Source organism: Cottoperca gobio, chromosome 11 (assembly GCF_900634415.1).
Source record: "Cottoperca gobio chromosome 11, fCotGob3.1, whole genome shotgun sequence".
Taxonomy (NCBI): Eukaryota; Metazoa; Chordata; class Actinopteri; order Perciformes; family Bovichtidae; genus Cottoperca; species Cottoperca gobio.
The window spans coordinates 20,932,860-20,953,352 of NC_041365.1; the positions used below are offsets into that span (position 1 = coordinate 20,932,860).

The window sequence follows — 20,493 nt, forward strand, 5'->3', positions numbered from 1 at the left end:
ATTTTAAAATTTAAATAATTAACAGAATTCTATTTTATGAATCAAAGAAACTTTAACATTTTGTTAGATTCTTTAACTTTAGTCAAATCACTCCGACTTGAACAGCACATTGAGCCACGTCTGCCTGCACTCCCGTACGCAGGAAGACGAGACAGAGAGCGACGTTCTCCACGTTCTCCACGTTCTCCACGTTCTCCACGTTACTGTTGTGAAGCCGTAGAACTGAGACCAAAGTGATAGATGGGAAGAAATCAGAGGGGATTAGGAAGTGGGAAACATATTCACTGAATAAATAGGATCAGAGCCGGGTGAGAATGAAGAGGATGTCTCTTCCTCTCCTTCTTTTGGTGTGTGTGTGTGTGTGTGTGTGTGTGTGTGTGTGTGTGTGTGTGTGTGTGTGTGTGTGCCGCTTGGGGAACGCGGCCTATATAGTATCAAACTGACATCAGAGAGACAACGCGCCACACATGCAGATGGCGGGGAGGAGACACACACAAGCAGAACTTCAGTGAGGAGTTACAGTGCAGATTGAGTGACAGTTACAGTCGATTGTCTCTCACAGGCGGAGAAAGTGACGCTTCATGGTGGAAATCCAGATGTGAGCGTGAGGCAACACGGGCTCCTTGTTGTTTCCTCATTAATAATTCAGTGAATTCATTTTAATATCGTCAGCTGCTGTATAAGGGATGCAGCACGCAAACAAACACCGCCGCTGGGTATTTTACACTCACCTTGAGTGGCGATGAAGTGATTTGATCGCTGGTAACCCTGCGTGACGGAGAGACAGGGAGAAGGATGGGGGAGAAAAGAAAGAAAAAGACATGCGAGAGAGTTAATAATTACAAGAGCATGTGATGAAGTGAGACTCAGGGACCTCTAACTCTCATGTCACCCCTCACATCCATTCTCTTCCCCACTTTCAGCTCAGTCATCTCTTATTCATCGCAGCTGGTTTGATGTCGGCGCTCTGCCAAATTTCTGCTCTGCTTCTGACTGACGATATTTCATCGTGTGATGTCGCTCTGCTTTAAATGCATTCTCAAGTACTGTACTTAGGTACACGCATGAGGTACTTGTGTTTAACTTATTTCCAGTTCTGCTACTTTATATTTCTACTGCACGACAGTTCTGAGGGAAATATTGTACTTTTTGTGATAACTTTAGTTACTTTGAAGATTCAGATTAAGAATTAAACTAAATACAATCAACAATTACGTTATTAAATATTATTTTTGTTTGTGAAATTCACAAGCAACATTCATTATTATTATTATAGATATACTGTACATATCGATTTACAGTAATGTTTTAATGTATTTTTTAAATATTTATTTTTCTTGTGCACATTTCTTATTTTATAATATTTTTTATAGTATTTATGTTTTAATTTGTGCATTTAAATGTATCATACTGTGTTTAAGTATGCACCAATACATCAAAGCAAATTCCTTGTATGTTAAACCTACTTGGCGATAAATCTAATTCTGATGATTTATTATATATATATTAAAAAAGAACCTCTTCTTTTACCAGCTGCAGAATTAAAGCGTTGAACACATTAATCATCTACAATTATAATCCAGGGATATAATACATATTCATATAATACTTTTACTTAGGTAACATTTTGAATGCATTATTTCTACACTGTTGTATTACCACTTTATTAAAAGATCTCTTTGCACTGTTTAGGCTGTATTATAATACAGAGACATATGGCATTAATTCTGTGCGTGAGCCAGGTCATTACATGCAGACGGAGGGCGCTGCGTTTCCACAGCGGTGCGAGGTGCTTTGCATGCAGCCAGGGCTGCTGATCAAAGGTAGATTGACAAGTGAGGAATCTTCAGCTCGGGGAGTAATTCTACCTTCGTGACACTGACTGATCAGGCTGTCTCCTCTCTGCTCAGCTTGGCATTAGTGCAGTTATGATACAGTGTGCACAGTCTGGAAGGCTATTAGTGGCGCCCTGTCCATCCACCAGGCGAACCCTGTGTGCTGAATGCAAAGCAGCCGAGCAGGATAGATCCCAAGAATTAAGATTAGCGGATCCTCTCATCACTCATGGGTAAAGTGATTCCAACTGTAGGGTAAACATTTGTACAAATACTGTACAGACGCCCCGACACACACACCAACACACACCGATATACACATTATTCAGCCAGGCAGGCACACAAATTACAACCATCACTGTCATGCCACAAAGGGAAGTTGAGATGGATGGCCATCGCTATGAAAGAGTGCAGCGACCCTCATTCCCATGAGCCTCCGTTGCCGAGTTTCCCTGGGCTGACCAGTTTCCTGTCTGTCACCTTGGCAACCACATTTTTCAACAGCAGGCGAGCAGAAAAACATCAACCAATGTGAATTTACAATGGATCGGAAAGAGAAAAAGAAAAAGAATAACATGCATAGTCATTTGAAACGTGGAAGGCTTATCAATACTATCAAAAAAAGACAGAAAAACTCATTTCAATTTGTTTTGCTTTGACAAATTTGGCTCACTCTAAGTACAAGCTGTGACAAATTAGTGCAAATCTGACCTTGGTGTATGAAAGTAAATAGAAATCAGTGCTCATATTTATCATGCATCTCAGAATCATTTGTAGGAATCCTGCAGAAACTTGTTAATATTAAATGTAAAATGTTAATAAAAACCCTTCCTGAGAGCTCTGAGGACATTAAAAGATTCCTAAATAAATCCTCAGAATTCATTAACAGGATCATGGTTTCACAACACTTGTTTTATTATTGTTTTTTTCCTCGTCAATCTGTGGGATCAACAAACTACTTGCAGTCTGCCTTAGAAAGTGAGCTGCAGAGAAAGTGAAATAAGAGAAAGAGTTTACTCGCATGTGGGTGGACAACACGCTTCTCTAGCAAAAGTTGTATTTTGCCAAATCTGGCAACAGTTTCAAAACACACAAATAATAGTTGGTGTTATTTAAAAACGACCCACCATTGTATTTTAGATGACAAGGGACCACAATTATCCCCGCTCCATTTCCTTGTTGCCAAAAATTGAAATAATTTAGAGCAATTACCATTTCAAGTAAAAGCTGCTTTTGGTATTTTAAAATAAGACTTTTACTTTCAATATGTGCACACCTGGTAGAACATGTTTGTATTCCATTATTTTCACCTGCTGGCATTCATGTAGACTATGGTTTGACTGTGCTGTCAATTGCAAACCATTTTAACAGTGCTGACCTGAGACGGAACAGCTGTATATTAGCTGTGTCGCACATCTAATTATATATATCATATATCTCAGCACTGCTGGAGTTTAAATTGCAACAGACAAAAAGTAATGGTTAGACAGGAGTAAATGGTGCAAATAAACTTTGTGGCTGAGCTGGTTAGCTTGCTCATTGCCAGTTAACAATCTTTAGAACTAGCTAACTGGCAGTTATCAATCTTTATAACTAGCTAACTTACGGTTAACAATCTTTATAACTAGCTAACTTACAGTTAACAATCTTTATAACTAGCTAACTTACAGTTAACAATCTTTATAACTAGCTAACTTACGGTTAACAATCTTTATAACTTGCTAACTGACAGTTAACAATCTTTATAACTAGCTAACTGGCAGTTATCAATCTTTATAACTAGCTAACTTACGGTTAACAATCTTTATAACTAGCTAACTTACAGTTAACAATCTTTATAACTAGCTAACTTACAGTTAACAATCTTTATAACTAGCTAACTTACGGTTAACAATCTTTATAACTTGCTAACTGACAGTTAACAATCTTTATAACTAGCTAACTGGCAGTTACAATCTTTATAACATGCTAACTGACAGTTAACAATCTTTATAACTTGCTAACTGGCAGTTACAATCTTTATAACTTGCTAACTGACAGTTAACAATCTTTATAACTTGCTAACTGACAGTTCACAATCTTTATAACTTGCTAACTGACAGTTAACAATCTTTATAACTTGCTAACTGACAGTTAACAATCTTTATAACTTGCTAACTGACAGTTAACAATCTTTATAACTTGCTAACTGACAGTTAACAATCTTTATAACTAGCTAACTGACATTTAACAATCGTTATAACTTGCTAACTGACAGTTAACAATCTTTATAACTTGCTAACTGGCAGTTACAATCTTTATAACTTGCTAACTGACAGTTCACAATCGTTATAACTTGCTAACTGACAGTTCACAATCTTTATAACTTGCTAACTGACAGTTAACAATCTTTATAATTTGCTAACTGGCAGTTCAGCTAGCTTTGCTGTCTCGGTTAGTGCTAGGATGTTACAGCAAGCTAGCATGCTATTGGTTGCCTGGTCAGCCACAATACCTCGCCTAGTGGCCATGTAATTAATAGCCAATTCAACCATATATCCAGAGCAACACATATTTTACCTGGGCAAGCCAATACATTTTGCTGCCACTTGAGGGTTTCACTGGACAATCACATTTCGACTGAGATGCTTGATGAATATGGGCCCAGAGAAAAACTCTGGAGGTGTCTCCTGAACTTGTAGCTCTGTGTATCTGTCATTGAATATGTTTCCAATACTTGCTGGATCTGACCTAGTCGACTCTCCTCTGTGGCTTACTATGAGGCCTTTTATAAGACAGCCTGATGTTATGGAAGAACTCCAGGTGAGCATCTGACTATGAATGAAAGAGGACACTGCTGCACTCAGTTTGGAAATAATTTATCTCAGGGGAGAAGTGATGGCGGACAGCTCAGCAGCTCAGAGCGGAAAAGGGAAGGAAGATAGGCTGTTGGAGGGAAGCCATGGAGGGCTGGCAGGGACAGCGAGAATGGGCAGCGTGAAAAGGGAGAGGGGATGGAAAGAGAAGAGAAGCAAGGTACTTACTTCCCTGTTTATCCGAATCTAAGAGATGCCAAAAGGTCGAAAACGGGGGCAGAAAACAGAGAGAGAGAAAGAAGGAAAGTAGGGGAGGAAACAAGAGCTAGTTATTGTGATTAAAGACCAAGAAAAGGGGTTAATGAAATAGTTAGAGAGCAGATTGCCTTGAGGACCTGTGGAAAAAATACTGTTCAAAAGACCCAAAAAGCCCTTTTTGTTTTTATAGAAATCAGCCTTTGTTTTGTATTAACTTCCTCTGAACTACTCGCCTTTAGCATGCTACATCTTTATTTACATAGATTTAAATAAAGACGTTGAGCGAGAACTTTCCTTGAGAGTTTTTGATCTGAAGCCAGTGATGACGCAGTTGTCCTTGGTGTTAATTGACACTTTAGCTAGTTCTGTAATAAAAGAGGGCATGGTAGGGATGACGCCTCAGGAAACACAGAATGTCATTTAATACGATCTTATAATTGCTCAAGGTGAACACTTTCTTCAAAAGTTGCTGTGTGTTCTGCAGTATTTGACCAGTCCGGTATCCCTTAGTATTATGTCCATATTAGATGACCTCACAAAACTTTCATGCACAAGAGTTTAATGTTATTCACAGATACACAATACATCTTTCCTTAACCATAACCATACCTTAGTTGCCATAATCACATACTGAGGAAGGCAAAAAAGTGAAAACTGTTGCCTTGGACACAAAAACATGAACATAATTTGTGGTTTTGCATAATTTTTTTTTCTGCCAAGGAGGTTATGTTTTTGGTTCGGTTTGTTAGCAGGAATATGGAAAAACTAACGGCCCAATTTTAATGAAACTTGTTGGAAGGATGAAGCATGGGCCAAGGAAGCTACCATAACAATTTGGAGCAGATCCAAATTACAGTGCGGAGACGCGCATTATTTTTCACTTATGGAAACGGCCTTGGCTCAGATCTGTGCTCTCTCTCTACCAGTTATAATAACATGTACATTTACTCGGCAGCTTCGTGAGACCTGGGAACGCGTCTACAGACGGTGATCAGACACGTCGTTAACAAGCCAGCAGTTTATCCAGATGATCCAGATCAAAAAGTGAGCACACCCAACATATGAACGGAAGATTCACAGTGCAGGACGTAGGTCTGTAAACTGCGATCAATGTTCACAGTTTTGGTAAAACGTTTATTATTATGGGAAGGAACTATCAATTTAAGTAGTCTTAATTAGAAATAACCCCTTCAGATGCAACATCTCCTTTTCAAGAGGGCTAATTTAACAAAACAATAATAATAATAATAATAATAATAATAATAATAACTACAAAATAATTAAAAGAAAGAAATGTGACAAAAAATATCAGATAAGACACAAAGTCAGGAGATTATAGTCCAAGCTCATTTAAAGATTATCTAAATTATTAATGTCAGTGATAGCATTAAGTTATAAAACTTTATAGAGTAAGTAGTTCTAAGTTTACTCATTTACATCAACACTGTGATTATTGTTCAGTAAATGCTCTTATTCTGTCCTTGTACGAAGTGTTATGTTTTTGCTGTGAAGCACTTTGTGCTGCAATACAAACAAAGCTTATTATTATTATTATTATTATTATTATTAAGTTGCATGAACTAATTTGTATAAAACAGGAATTCCTTTATGTGACATGGGCAGATAATCCGCGTTATCTTGCTCTCCCCAGATGACACACAAAGAAACATAAAGTTTAACAAGTTTTAAGCCAAAGCGGAATCTGTCTGCCATTCGAAGAAATTAAGCTTTTGGGTTTGTCTGCTCAGGCATTACTTCCCATGCTCTTTTATCTTATTCCAAACCAATTACTGCTGATTCCAACACAAGTGTGACAGGCATCCCTTCCTGAGCACCAGAGCAAGAAGAAGAAGACGACTACCTGACAGTGGGTGTTATCAGCGAACGCACAATCTTTCAAGAGCTGAGTGTGGTGATGATGGAGTCGCCTTTGTGTTACAGCTGCCAACAATCGACGGCAACAAAAGGGTTGACACAAAAATGTCATTTCTTGCCACCCATGCCAGTGAAGAAATGCTGCGTGTGGATAAGAACTAGAAACCTTTCTGTTTAACCTTTAAAAAAAGTCCCATTTATTCCAACCATGGCGTCCTCCATGAATCATTTGGAATCGCTGCAGCGTTGTGAGGCAGGGGTCTTGGCATGACATGCAGGCGGTGCTGTAGACGGCACAGTTAATGACACAAAGGTCCTTGGAGCGTTCGTCCTAATGGAGCCCTCATGGAGCACTAAAGTAGCCACACACAGCACTGTGAGCTTTGACGTTCCGCTTTAACCAATGCCACCCACATACGCTGAGTCATCCACTACTGATCCGTCCACTTTATATTTCTTTTTGTTCAGCAAACAATAGTGAAAACAAAGGACGTGAAACAGCATGAGACCATAACAACTCATGTTACGCGGTGAGAGAAATGGACACAAGGCTGCAGAGAGCTTTTCACAGTCGCCCTCAAGTGACCCCTCCATTACCTGGCCTGTGCGGGAGGAGAGAAGTGACTGTCCTTCACATAGTTTTGGGGCCATGTAACGCAAAAGCTGTCGAGATAGGATCTGGCAGGAGCGCGTACTGCTGCTGGGACTTGAGAGGCTCTCTGAAATACTCACTCGAGCTGAACTGTAGGTGAGATCAAAATATCTGAAGGTAGATGAAAGGATCAGCCGGGTTATATTGAGTCCAATTGCGGTGCAATGTCTCCAAGCTTATGGGCTCTTGTAGTATCCCTACGATGAAATCTCGCCTTAAAGCCTGCATGTACTAGCACACGGATATATATTGCTATATGTTGTGGGTGGAGGTATTGAATGCCAGAGAGCTCACACAACCTCAGACTGCATGTGGACATGTCCTCTGGTCAAACACTGGGTCAACCACAATAGAAGATGACGAGTAACAACTCTCAAGGCGGAGCTGTCAGCAAAGACAAGAGACGAGTAGGAGGCGGTGGGGGAGGAAACACAAGACTGAAGGCGACTTACGTCTATATAGTTGGCATTGACATAATCGGAGCTGGGGTCTGCGAGCAGAGAGTGGAGCTTTACTCGATGCCGATCATCTGAAATACACAGAAAAGATGCATTTTTACTTTATCAGTCGATTTATTGGCTTTTATTAATACAAATGCAGATTTCAGGTCGTCCTTCTCAACTCGCAGGATTGAACTAACTAAAGTATAAATCCGGATTATTAGCACATTTCTGACTTTTCTTTCTATCAATGAAAACAACACTGTCGTCCCGAAAGTAAGGAATGCAACAACGTTGGTAAAAAGAAGTTTGACGGGCAAGAAACACGAGCAGTTATCTGTGATACCGCTCCTCTCTTTGGCCTGTAAACTTCACTGCACACAACTCATCTTTGGTGAGTACAACGTGAACCAACAGGAAAGGATTGCCGAGGCGATGACAGTAGATTGTTAATAACACGGAATGATCCTTTAAGGCTCAGTCTGCAGATGCTGTCACACCTGAAGAGATTAAATTATCTGGATTTGAATGCAAAGTTGACTCTGAAACAACACTGGAACTCAGAGCACGTCATACCGCTATGTTTCCTGAGCAGCATTCTTAGTGGTCACTTGTACTGCGTTCTAACGCTGCCAAATTCACCATTTACTTCTTTTAATTTACATATTTTTCTGTTTCTGTTGTCAGACAAATGAACAAGTCTGAAACGGTTATTTCACTTCGGCTCATAAACACCACATGTTAAGCAGCAGTTGTTCCCAAGCTGCTGCACTGCGGTGATCAAAACATTATTCAGCTTTATTGGCATTTAAAATGACGATTACAGAGAAATTTAGAGACGACAGAAAGTTGTTTTGTTTGTATCTTTACTGGCAGTTTCAGTCTGGATGGACGGATTAACAAGCATTTACAAAATGTAAAGGCTTCATTTGTATGTGAGTCGCTGCCATCACACCTTAAACACGTGCTCAGTGTCTCATAAAGTTATTTCTGGAGCTTTTCCACAATGACTGTAAAAGAAAAGCACTGAAGCTAAGATATTGAGTTCACCTGCGAGACCTTTCTGAAACACAATTAAAGCCACTGCAAAACAATCAATTCTAATGAATCAAAGTACTTTGTAACATGAGTTGTTGTTTTTTAATTAACAACCATCTAGCTGGGAGTACAAATAAATATGGGGCATCTTTGGCAGACTTGGACACACAGTGGTGTTGTTAAACTGTAATATACTTTACAGCGCGTGCAGGAAAAGCTGTAAATGTTAAGGTGAGCCGTCGCCTCCAGTAGCAGCGTCTTCTAACCCCACACAGTACTTACGGCTAAGCAGGCTGTCATGCCTTCCTTTGGTCTTGTCCTTCTTTTTCGTGACGTCCCAGCCATCAAAGAAACTCTGCAAAGTAAAGTCAGAGATCTCACGTTACGTTTAATACAGAAATAAACATTTTACAAACAAAAGCGTCTTTGATGAAATGAAATTCACAATAGAAACGACTTTTGCTGGTGCGCTGCAAAGTGTTCCCCCTAAGCAACTTCTCTATTATAGCATCTTGCCAAGTCATCAACAGACATCTGCCACAACAACAGCGGGCATAGAGCGAGGCTGAGAGATTGCTCGGTGATACCTCGGTGTTAAACTGCTACATATCTGACAGCTGTTTATGACATCTACTAAATCTGCTGGTGCGACGAGATGAGTCATTGAATCTAAATCAATACAGCCGTGTGAGGAGTATGGAAGCCCTGAGAGGCAAAGGAGGAAAAATACATTCTGCTGATCCATCCTCTAAGTCTGACGGTGTAAAGGTTCCTTAAAGAAATGTTTTACAGGATATTTCATCTAAAGTAAGTTAAGTTAGGTTTATGGTGCAACTCAGTCGATCACGTGTTATATACAATGAATAGCAGTTAGAAAAGGACTTTATACAGAAGCTTGTGATTTACAAACAGCGATCTACGATGTATCTGTCTGATATATAGTTCCTTATTTATTTATTTTTACATGCAAAACAGGTGTAAACATTTATTTAGCTCTTTTTTTGCCAGAATATTTGCCATTTTTCCAAATTACTTTTTTTCCATCTGTGAAAATAAAAAGTTTTGTCAGATGATTTTCTTTGTCAGGATCTTTCTTTAAGTGTTTGTAGTTGTAATACTCGTTTCAGCCACAAGAGGCTGACGTGCACCTGTTGTTTTAGAGAGGACTTCTTCCAGGTGAGTTATATTTCTCCATGCACTCTAAGAGCACAAGCTTCATATATTTTGTTATAAGTTATCCAACATTACTGTCTTTCTTTTGCTTAGAAATCTATTTTAATCTTCTGATATACACAATAAATTAACCTTGTGTTTAGGGTGCACGCAGCAAATAAAGCTCACCTGAAAAACCCACAACAGATGATCCTGAGCAACAAAAAAACTAAAGGACTTTTATTTTATCCGTTTTACAGACGGAATAAAAAGGAACCTAGAAAGATTATCCTCGCAAAACCTTAGATCAGACTCGCAATAATGTTTTCTTTCCCTAACTTGCCTCTCAGGGCTTCAGAAGAGAAAATCAAATCAAAGTATATTTATATAACCCAATATCACAAATCTGCCTCGGGGGGCTTTACAATCTGTACAGCGTACGACACCCTCCGTCGTTAGACCCTCGCAGCGGTTAAAGGAAAACTTCCCAGGAAGAGCAGGAGGAGGAACAATGAGTGTGGACAGGTCTGGCTTGAGACGTGTCAAATTCTGTAGCATGTTAAGTCCCAGCCTGATCTCCCTGCTGCATCTGCCGGCACATCCAGGCTCTCACATTGAGGCACGCCGTCTCTCATCTGCAGCCCACCAATCCCCCCGGGGCCAGCGAGAACCATATTTGGACCACCTGAGACCCCGGCAGAGACGCACAATGCTGTTCGGGGGGATTGCATCTGTCACTGGATCCTGTGCAGGTAATGTCTGATCTAATCCTGCCTAACAAACCCACCTTTGTCCAGCATCCTCAACAACAATCTGTTCCCTTCACGGAGCTTCACTTTATTTATTTATTCTCTGTTAGCTTATCACTTAGATTCAACGTGCTCGACACTAACAGCCGCACAATGTGGAGGCACATTTCAAACTATTACTCTGTAACAATAAGTATTCATGAATAAGATAAGCCTTTGTTGAACCCCAGAGGGGAAATTCAGATGTTTCAACGGCACAAATACAGAAATAAGAGATAAATAAATAAAAGGTACATAGAGTGGAAACTATCCAAGAACAATACAAAAAATAGGTTTTATTTATGATCAATAGTCAAAAACGTAGCGAGTCTGCTTCCTGCAGGACTGTAAACAGCAAACAATCCCATCAAATCTTATTTACATTATGAAATATCACCACATCTTCATTGGTGCATGGGAATGTGCAACACCCTTTCTCCAGCCAAGCCCTGTCCTCCTAAAACCAGAGAGGAAAGACAGAAATCTTGTCGGACTCCATTAGTTCTGAGCACAAAGCTTCCTGTACTTTAAGCTTTCAAAACCACATATGATGCCGTCCACAGGGACCTTCTATTGGTTTGTTTACTCGTCTCTCCTGTAGAACAGCTGATCTGATTCCTACGACAACAAAACATTCCTCACACTCGAGTCACTTTCAGCCCTAAATCACAGATATATTGGTTTCAGTGTTCGCTGATAACTAACAAACAAATTGCAGCGAAGGAATTTCTCTGAGCCAAAGATTCGTTCAAGGTCATTCAGAAACAGTTAAGTCTTATTTTCTGTCCAATGTTGAACCACAGAACAAGCTAAGAACATAAAATTACGTTTTTGTGGTCGACGTGTTTGCAAAAATATTGATTAATGCAGCTTTAACGACCAAATTAACGCGGCTTAACACAATGTTCAGATGTGTGTTGGCAGAAATAAACCGCCAGCAGAAATGTAAATTTAAATGATCAAGCTGGATATTGTTGCTGGCGCAGTGCGGGCCGGGCTCTCCATCATATCGCTGCGCTGCAGCCACAGTTCCAGGTGAAAACAAAATGACAGATTTACCCAGGAGGGCTGCATCCGTCATGGAGGATGACATGCTTTCTGTGTCAATGTGTTTATTCACCGGCTCTGGTTCCAGATGTTGGCTTTCCAAGCACAACACATACAGAAGCCCCCGACCCACACCGAGGGCCTGACTCATTCACAGCCCCCCACAATGCCTTGCAACACGTCTGATCAATGGCAGCAGCACGACCCCGTGGGAAATAAGGGTTATGAAGTCTGACAGCAGTCATCTCGTTTATTTCTCCAGGCGATGGAGAGCCAGACTGAGGAGTGAGAAGGTGGACCATTTATTGATTTTAGAGGGGGGAAATGTGTTGGCCCCTCAGGGATCTTAATGAACGGGGAAAAGTGCATCTGGCTTCCTCCAAAAATACCCGACTCATCACTACTGGTTGATGTGAAGGACATCGTAGTAAAGTACAAAATGAGTCACTTTGAAAAGTATAATTAGTCCAAACGGCAGCTGAAAGTTCTTGTAATGCAGATGAAGTAAAACAGAATTTTACTGCTTGCTCATGAATATAAAAAGCTGCTTTTAAGCCTTTTTAAAGTAGTTGTCTGTAGTAACACAGAGATAAGCCGTCTGCAGGAACTGCAAACACATCAGGAGTTTCTGAATGTGTGATGTCTTCACTCCTGGACTCAGGGCGGTCGAGGTGTCGTAGACAGAAAACCTGAGGTTTGAGCCCCTTAGCTTCACAAGACATACAACACATGGCCAAAGGTTTGTGGACATCCGAAGCAAGTTCCCTTGTTCTTTCCACCTTTCTCTCCTTGGATACAAATCTAAGTCTTTCTTATAATAAACAATCATCTGTTCTACAGTCACTTGTCTCTGCTGATTGAACCGCCCTGCTGTCATTAATGACCGATCAGATGTCGTCACCACCACAAACATAAAGGTGTCAAGTTCAAAATATTACAAGAGATCAAAGACGAAAGATCACAATGTGCAAAATTAAAAGATTGTTGGGTATCAACTCCAGCTTAAAGAGACAGTTCACCCCAAAATAAAAAATACACGTTGTTCCTCTTCCCTGTAGACATTTATAAAAATGACATGTTGGAGATATCAGCGGTAGAGATGTCTGCGATCTACCCGCACTACACTCGTGATCGAACGGTCGATCGCAATCGACCTTTTGGGCACCCCTGATCTAGAGGGATAAATAGCACTATTGCTTGATTGTGGGTGAACTGTGCCTTTAAGTGCAGCGATTATGCTTATGATGTTCTAAGTCAACGTTGCCATTTTTACTAGCGTCTCTGAAACCCTCCACTCTTCTGCTTTCAGACTTTCCAGCAGATGTTGGAACCTGCCGCAGGGATCTGCTCCCATTCAACATCCAACACTGATGTTGGGTTTGGATCACAGTCGGCGCTCAAGTTCATCCCGAGGTGTTAGATGGGATCAAGGTCTGCAGCAAAAGTGTGTGGGAAACTTTCTTGGTGTGAAAATCAACACGTAAACAGTTTCTGTTGTGCTGGAAGCAACTTTGTAGTGTGTAGTGTGTGTAGTGTGCACTCCAGCGTCAACTTTATTTTGCACCATATCGTCTAAAATAGAGCGAAGCAGTCGAACACGGGAAGTCTCTCCATGTTCCGAACCGCTCCACCCTATTAAAGATGGGAGGACTCACACCTGCACGATGAAGATGTACGTTTTAAGTAATGTCTTAAAGGGACAGTCCACCCCAAAATCTAAATGTTATCAATCTCGATAGTTCTGCCGTGAGTCGCAGAGAGATGGAACTAGATGGCACTCGGCTCAAAGCGGCAAAAAAATACATTGAAAAACTCATGTAGGAACTATTTCCTTTCTACTGTATCACCGCCCAAACCATGAAGAACAGAGGGATACCCAACGTACACCGCACGACCACAGTGCCTCTTTCTTTCTCCTTCTTACCTCATATTCCTGTTTGAAGCCGTATCCCTCGGCCGTCTTCATCTGGTTGATGTGCTGCAGGAGGTCAGCCACCCTCACGGCGGGGTGGAGCTGCCCCGTGTGATACGGCGAGCTCTTCCTCCGGCTGTGGCGGTGGGGCGAGCCTCCCAGTAAACTGCTGGATTCGTTGACGGAGCTCCGCTGCTCATCTGGGAACATGAAACACATACAGTTGAAGGCACACGTCCGACTTCATGCACTCTGCGACTCGCTCCTTTTCTTTATTAACGTAAACTCGGCTGAAAAGTCTGGGGGAAATGAAATGAAGTCAGCGCTTCTGCAGAGACGTGACGGGCACTGCAGAATATTCAAACAGACGAGAGACTTGAAGGAGAGTTCTCTGTCGAGAGCACCTTATGGTCGGGCAGAACAGATTGGATACATGCTTGGAAGTAAACATGGCTGAAGGTCAGGAAGGAGGGAGTTTCATCTCATCTCTCTAGACACTTCCTCAAGAGTACCCATATGTTCCGAGCTGTCTTACTTCGAGCGTTGCAGCCGTGGGCATCCATGAAGGAGTGGGCCATCCTCTCATCCTGCTGGAGAGTGCTCTGCTCCGTCATGCTGCAGTCCAAGGAGCTCAGCTTCCGACTCTTCTCCTGCCTGTAGGACATGGCCGCCTTGTTTATGGCCACCTTCTTCCTACTGTAGAGATGCAGAAAGAGGAGGGAGGATAGAGAGAGAGGGTAATAATAGACAGAGGACAGCAGAGAAGAGGCAGAATGAGAGAAAGACAGGCAAAGAGATAAGGAAGAAAGGAAAGGAGGGCGGGTGAGGAGATGAGAAATTGGACTGAGGGGGACATATAAGGGCTACAAGATTGAAACTGGACGAGGGGGAAAGTGCGATTTGGTGATAGCAAAAGAGTGTCAGGGTGGAGGTGGTGGGGTGAAAGGAGGAGGAAGGACGGGGGGGGGTCTACTCTGGAGATAGCAATGCTCTTTTCCACACTAGTAATCCTGAGGCTACGAAGGGCAAGCAAGGGGAACATGGCGTCAGGGAGTCGGGGTGGGAGATGGAGAAAGGAGTAACTTACGGGTAGTAAGGGTAAGAATAGAAGTCCCTTCTGATTAGCATGAAGGAGGAGGAAAGGAGAGAGAGAGAGCGAGGAGAAAAAAAAGAGAGGTGACTATGGTTTATCAAGATGGGCATCAGGAAGATAAATGAAGATGTTCAGTGCGTTGAAATGACCCTAGCAAGCAATCATGAAGCAGGATCAAAGCCTGCAGGATGTCAGGGCTGCTGCACGCCAAAACCTTTTATATCTTCACACGTCGCTCTGTTTAGGATGCTATTATCATTTCTTAACCTCGGCCTAGTGAGAGATTTAAGGCCTAATAACGTCTCATGGAAACATCACAGAACCACGGTTCACTTGCATCATTAAATGCACCAACAACAAGGATTTCATTTATTAATAATGTAAAAGAGTGCACCTACTAAAACCTGAATGTTTTTGCATTTTCTGCTTCCTGAACTGATTGTTGAAATGTTAAAGCATTAAAGTTCCACAATGTATTTACTAAGTGATCTTTTGTTTGCCAAACCTTTTCAAAATCTCTCCAGAATGTCAAAAAATGTTAATATTTCAAGAAAAGAAATCATGTAATTTAAATTTGTAATAGAAAACGTAACTATAACGTCCGGGCCTAGCGTGATGCGAAGACGCTCGTTCGTCCATTAGCAGAAAGTTTTGGTATGCAGCACGCACTTATTATTTATTTTCATTGCCTGCCTTTGAGCGGCCTGAATCACGCTGCAGGGGATCTGTAACTGTCCTGTTGATATTTACACATGCAGTCTAACTGTACATGTTAGTGGCTAAATATAAACACGTCTGCTCCGTTCCCCCCCGTGTGGATGTCTGGTTTTCTCCATGCCTGCGAGATCGGCCCACTGACTCCTATCAGTCACTGCCTTCTTCCAGACGTCCCATTCACTCTATTCTCTGTGAGGGAATCCCTCAGGGCGGAAAAGTTCCCCATTCCAAAAAAAGAAAAGAGGCAAAAACAACCTTCCTAACCAATTACTAGCCCATCCACTGGCACCTCACAGCTGCTCGCCTCATGTAATTGAGTGGGCAATGGAATAACATGCCCCTTGATGAAATATTTCACACTCAGATGAGTGTTCCACCATCGCCCGGCGAGCGCAGGAAGAATACACTGCAGGTGCGATCGACGACAGAGGTAATTTGCAGGTGGAAAGCAGCCAACGACTCCAACGTGAGCAGGCTGCATTTGAATGTGCTCAGCCAAAACACGCAGACCTTGAAATTAAAAGATGAGATGAAACACAAAAGCTTGGCTGAGGCAGCGGTGGGGAGAGTTTAGGATTAATGCTCTACCATTCCACTAACTCTGGTTGTAATTCACTCTCATTGCCAAATGCTTTCTTCAATAGACCCTAGCTGCCAAGTGGGATAGAGATAAATTCACTGCTTTGAAAAGGCTACACAGGAACAATAAGACTTGAGAGCGTCTAACTCATCTCACACCAACATCTTCGCAGCCACTCACCCCTTCTTCACGATGATGACGATGGCGCCGAGAAGCAGAATGAGGACCACCAGGCCACCGGCGCACGCCCCGAGGATCAGACCCATGTCTTCGGCATGCTGGGAAACCTCCAGAGCTCGCTTGGAGTCCTTACAGGCAGCTGCACAGTGTGACAGAGAGGTGAGGAAGACTCAGATACATCTTGCAAAGACAGACACTGTGAATGTTTCTCAAGATGCTGCATGTCGTGGTTTGATGTCAATAAGTCATTGTGTTAGCGTGATTATAAAACTGTTGCAAAGACGGTTGGCAGCATCCGCTGGTCTGATTCCGGCACTGATTTACGGCACAAAACAAGAAACCGTAGACGGAGCCATGCTCCCTAACTTGAGTGGAGGTTTCTATCCAACTGTGCGAGTAGCTTATCTGTAACTGGACTTCCACAAATACGTGGAGGTGAATGCAGGGTGGTGTTTACAGCACTGACAAGCAGAGTCCTGCTTCACCTGCAACATTAACAAACCTCCCTGTGTTCAGGTGAGAGACTGCAATGACAGGGACGGATATCTTAAAGCCTGGACACACTGTGTTAAACTGTGTCATTATACGACACATGTATATCTTTATAAATATTAAGAAAGATAAATAGAAGATCTAATCTCTGCACCATCTTTGTGAACCCTTTTAAGCATGTGGATCTTGTGTAAATGAAAACATATACTGCTCCTTCTGGAGCTCTTCAGTAACATCTGCACGGCTAAATGCTACTAATGGGAAGCAAGCAGCACATAAGTGTTTTTTGGTGAACCAGCCCTTTAATCTAACACGGTTTCTGTTTCTGTGTGAAGAGTAAAGATGATATGTCTGTGTCTGACACCGTGAGCACATCCAGGTGATAAATACAAGGTGCTGGACAGAAGAACGCGTAACAGACGGAGAAAATAGAGTCTGCACAATAGATAACGCTCCTATGAACATTTAATAAATTACCACCAGTGACGTTTCAAGCTTTTCTAAGAGCTTGAAACGTCACTGGTGATAATTGCATTTACATGGGAGCATTATCTAGTGCGCAGACTATTCTCCCGTCTCTTTCTGTGTCTGAAATCACTCAGCAGACTTATGAATCATCCTCCCTTTGCGTCAGCACCGACAGGTGTGGGCTCGCATGTTAATGTCTACAGCTATAAACTGCCATGCATTGCATTGTGGGATTGTTAGCACATGCCATTGTGGTCATTTGTACGGAAGCCCAGAGAGGGAAATGAGAAAAATATAATTTCTGGTTTCTACGTCTGATACAAACAGTTTTGTCTCCCGTGTTTATGACTTGAGATGAATAAAAAGGTAAAGTACGTGTAGCTTGTGTTTAAACTGTATTGTACCATGAAGTGATGCACGTCAGCCTCTTGTGGTCGAAATGAGTATTACAACAACACACAAAAGAAAAATCTCCTGCCAAGCTTTTAAAGATGTTTCGCAGATAAAAATAAATAATTTAGAAAAAACTATTCAGGCACAACTTTGTTTTTGTGTTTTAAGAAATAATTTGTTTTTATTATCCTGGCAAAACCTATTTTTCACATGATTCTTTAGTCTTAAACACAGGAGAGATATTTAGATTTAGAATATGCATCACCAGGAAAGAAAGAGTCACTCCGTACTCCAGAGGGCACTAAAGACGGCAGACATTTCACACTGTCTGCACACATGCTGCGTCTTCAACCTGCTGTATACAACCTGAGGTTGAACCCTGTTCCGGTACTTACACTCCCTCACACAGACTCAACTCCTTGTAGTTATCATGCACTGAGCTGCCTGCTGATAATATCTTCATATCAACCGTAATGCTTCAAAGACGGCAGCTCACTTTCAAGTCTAATTTATATAATACGCGACGGATACAAAGAGGTTAGCTGGAGATCCTGATGGAGTCTCCTACAGTGATCGTGGCATGGTTACTGTAGTGCACCGACAGGATGAGGATCCTCAATCTGTGCCGAGTGAGGGAGTGAGGTGCGTTAGAGGTCACCACACCTCCAGTTGGAGGTAAATGTTTGGCTTGGTCGGGTTATCTTACCACACTGCTCTCATTCAGGCAGCTAATTCCCTCCCACTCATGTGTCACACTCGCAGTGCATTTCTGTCTCCCATCTGAGCTCGCCAAGAGCATGAATCCCCCTCTCTATGAGTCACCTGGCTCCCTGTTGTGTTGGATCCAAAGGTAAAAAATTGCTTTTCAGTATGAATGAATTGAAGGAGTATTATTACGCTCAACATTAACGAGCCACATCACTGATGAGAAAACAAACAAGGAGGGGAACAAAGTGCAGAGAGATGGAATCGGGAACGTATATGTCAGTATTTTCACAAAGCAGTGACGCTTCACGGGGAAGGTATGTGGCGGAGAAGAGAAAGCCTTTACAGTGAGGCAGAGTTTGATACGGTGTGGATCGGTGGTGACTATAGCTCCTGGCAGACAATACAGTCTGACAGACTTCCCATAATCTCACAAATCATGCCGGGTGAGTCATTCTGCTTTTACTGCCATTTTTAGAAATTGGCTATCACGATACATTTCATTGCACCAAATCCAGCAGTGGTCCTGCAAGGCAATCCACAGGGACAACATTACACGGCACATTGCAAAGGAATGTTCTTTAGTAATGTGTTTCATGATGGAGGCCATAAGCCCAAATGTACTGGTATGACAATAAAGTGTTGCAGGAGTTTTGACCTCTTCTGAAAATAAAAAGCAACAAGGAATAGTCCTAACAGGATTTGTGAAGGAAGTATTAAGTTTCTTTGACAGATAAATGAGTATTTAAGATACATTTAGAGGCGAGTATGGCTTGACTGTTGTTAGTGCGTAGGGACGTCATGATTACCAAGTCGATGCCAAAACCCTATAAACATGGCGGTACTCATTTTTCTACAGTACTACAGGTACCATCGGTACCCGGGGAACACATATATATATATATATATATATATACACACATATATATATATACGTATATATATATATATATATATATATATATATATATATACGTATATATATATATATATACAAATACAAAAAAAGAAATGGAGCAGGAGAGCTAGTTAACGCTGTTCCTGCTCGGCTAAATAACAAAGTTACATTATGATGCGTTCAAGGTCTATTCTGTAAAAACGAGTATTGGACGAAGGTAAATTATAAAGTTATCATGATGTGCTCAAATCTTATTTTGTAGAATTCAGTTTTTGTCGAGAAACTTGAATAAACGCAGTTTGTTTGAAGATGTTTTCACAACAATATAAAATAGATATTAGTTTTTAGGAAACTTGTTTAACTTCCTAACAAGAAACAGTTTGCAAACAGTCGTAAAGGATCTGTTTAAAAGTGGATGTCGTTTTGTTTTTGTGGAATTTCACTGGTATTGATACCGACTTCTACATTTCTGGTATCGGGACATCGGTACCTGTGAAAATGTACATTATGCTATATTCAAGACAACAGGTAAACATGGAGGAAGTGTTGACTTTGCATGAACAGCATCAGGGGCAGATGAGAAAACAATTTTCCAAAATGTGATAAAATATACTGATTTTGTAACATTTTTCTATTTGAAACCCATTTATTCATTATAAGCCGGATTCAAATAAAGGTCTCGGCTACTCCATTCAACTGTCACATAGATTTTAAGCTACATTTCCGAATGCTGCGAAGGCTAAACGGCTGAGCTGACATGAATAAAAGCCTCCTCTTGTCGCAGGATGGAGAATCTTTCAAGGCGATTTGATTTGTAATGAACATGTTCTCGCTGTTCTTTAGTGTCAGATAAAGTTGGCAATATTTCATCTGAAGACAAAAACAAAACAAAGAAGAGCTCCCGGGTGACGTGGAGGAAAGAAAACCGCCCACCTTGCTGCTTGTTCAGGTGCTGCGGTGCACACAGCTGGCAGCAGCTGCATGGGGGACGCTGCTATAAACTGACCTGCAACCTATCGCCTGCACTCGTGTGACACGCCGGCAGACAATAGTAATGCAGGAGGCTTTGAGGTCATCGCACTTTGGATAAGAAAGAGAGTTCAGGGAGAGGAATCCAATTTAACTGCCACCTTTCTCAAGAGCACCACAAACCTCAGACTTAATTCAGGAGGGAG

General features: G+C 41.6%; 1 protein-coding gene across 1 annotated transcript in view; it reads right to left on the reverse strand.

Moving 5' to 3' along the window:
* Positions 1 to 20,493, reverse strand: part of LOC115015681 (receptor-type tyrosine-protein phosphatase U-like) — a 209,475-nt gene that overhangs the window by 25,272 nt on the left and 163,710 nt on the right. The window contains exons 14-19 of the mRNA XM_029443188.1: positions 16,363 to 16,501; positions 14,328 to 14,488; positions 13,805 to 13,992; positions 9,176 to 9,248; positions 7,868 to 7,944; positions 732 to 768 (exon numbers count right to left, since the gene is read on the reverse strand). Of these exons, the coding sequence (XP_029299048.1) occupies positions 732 to 768; positions 7,868 to 7,944; positions 9,176 to 9,248; positions 13,805 to 13,992; positions 14,328 to 14,488; positions 16,363 to 16,501 (675 nt within the window). The remainder of the gene's footprint in view (positions 1 to 731; positions 769 to 7,867; positions 7,945 to 9,175; positions 9,249 to 13,804; positions 13,993 to 14,327; positions 14,489 to 16,362; positions 16,502 to 20,493) is intronic.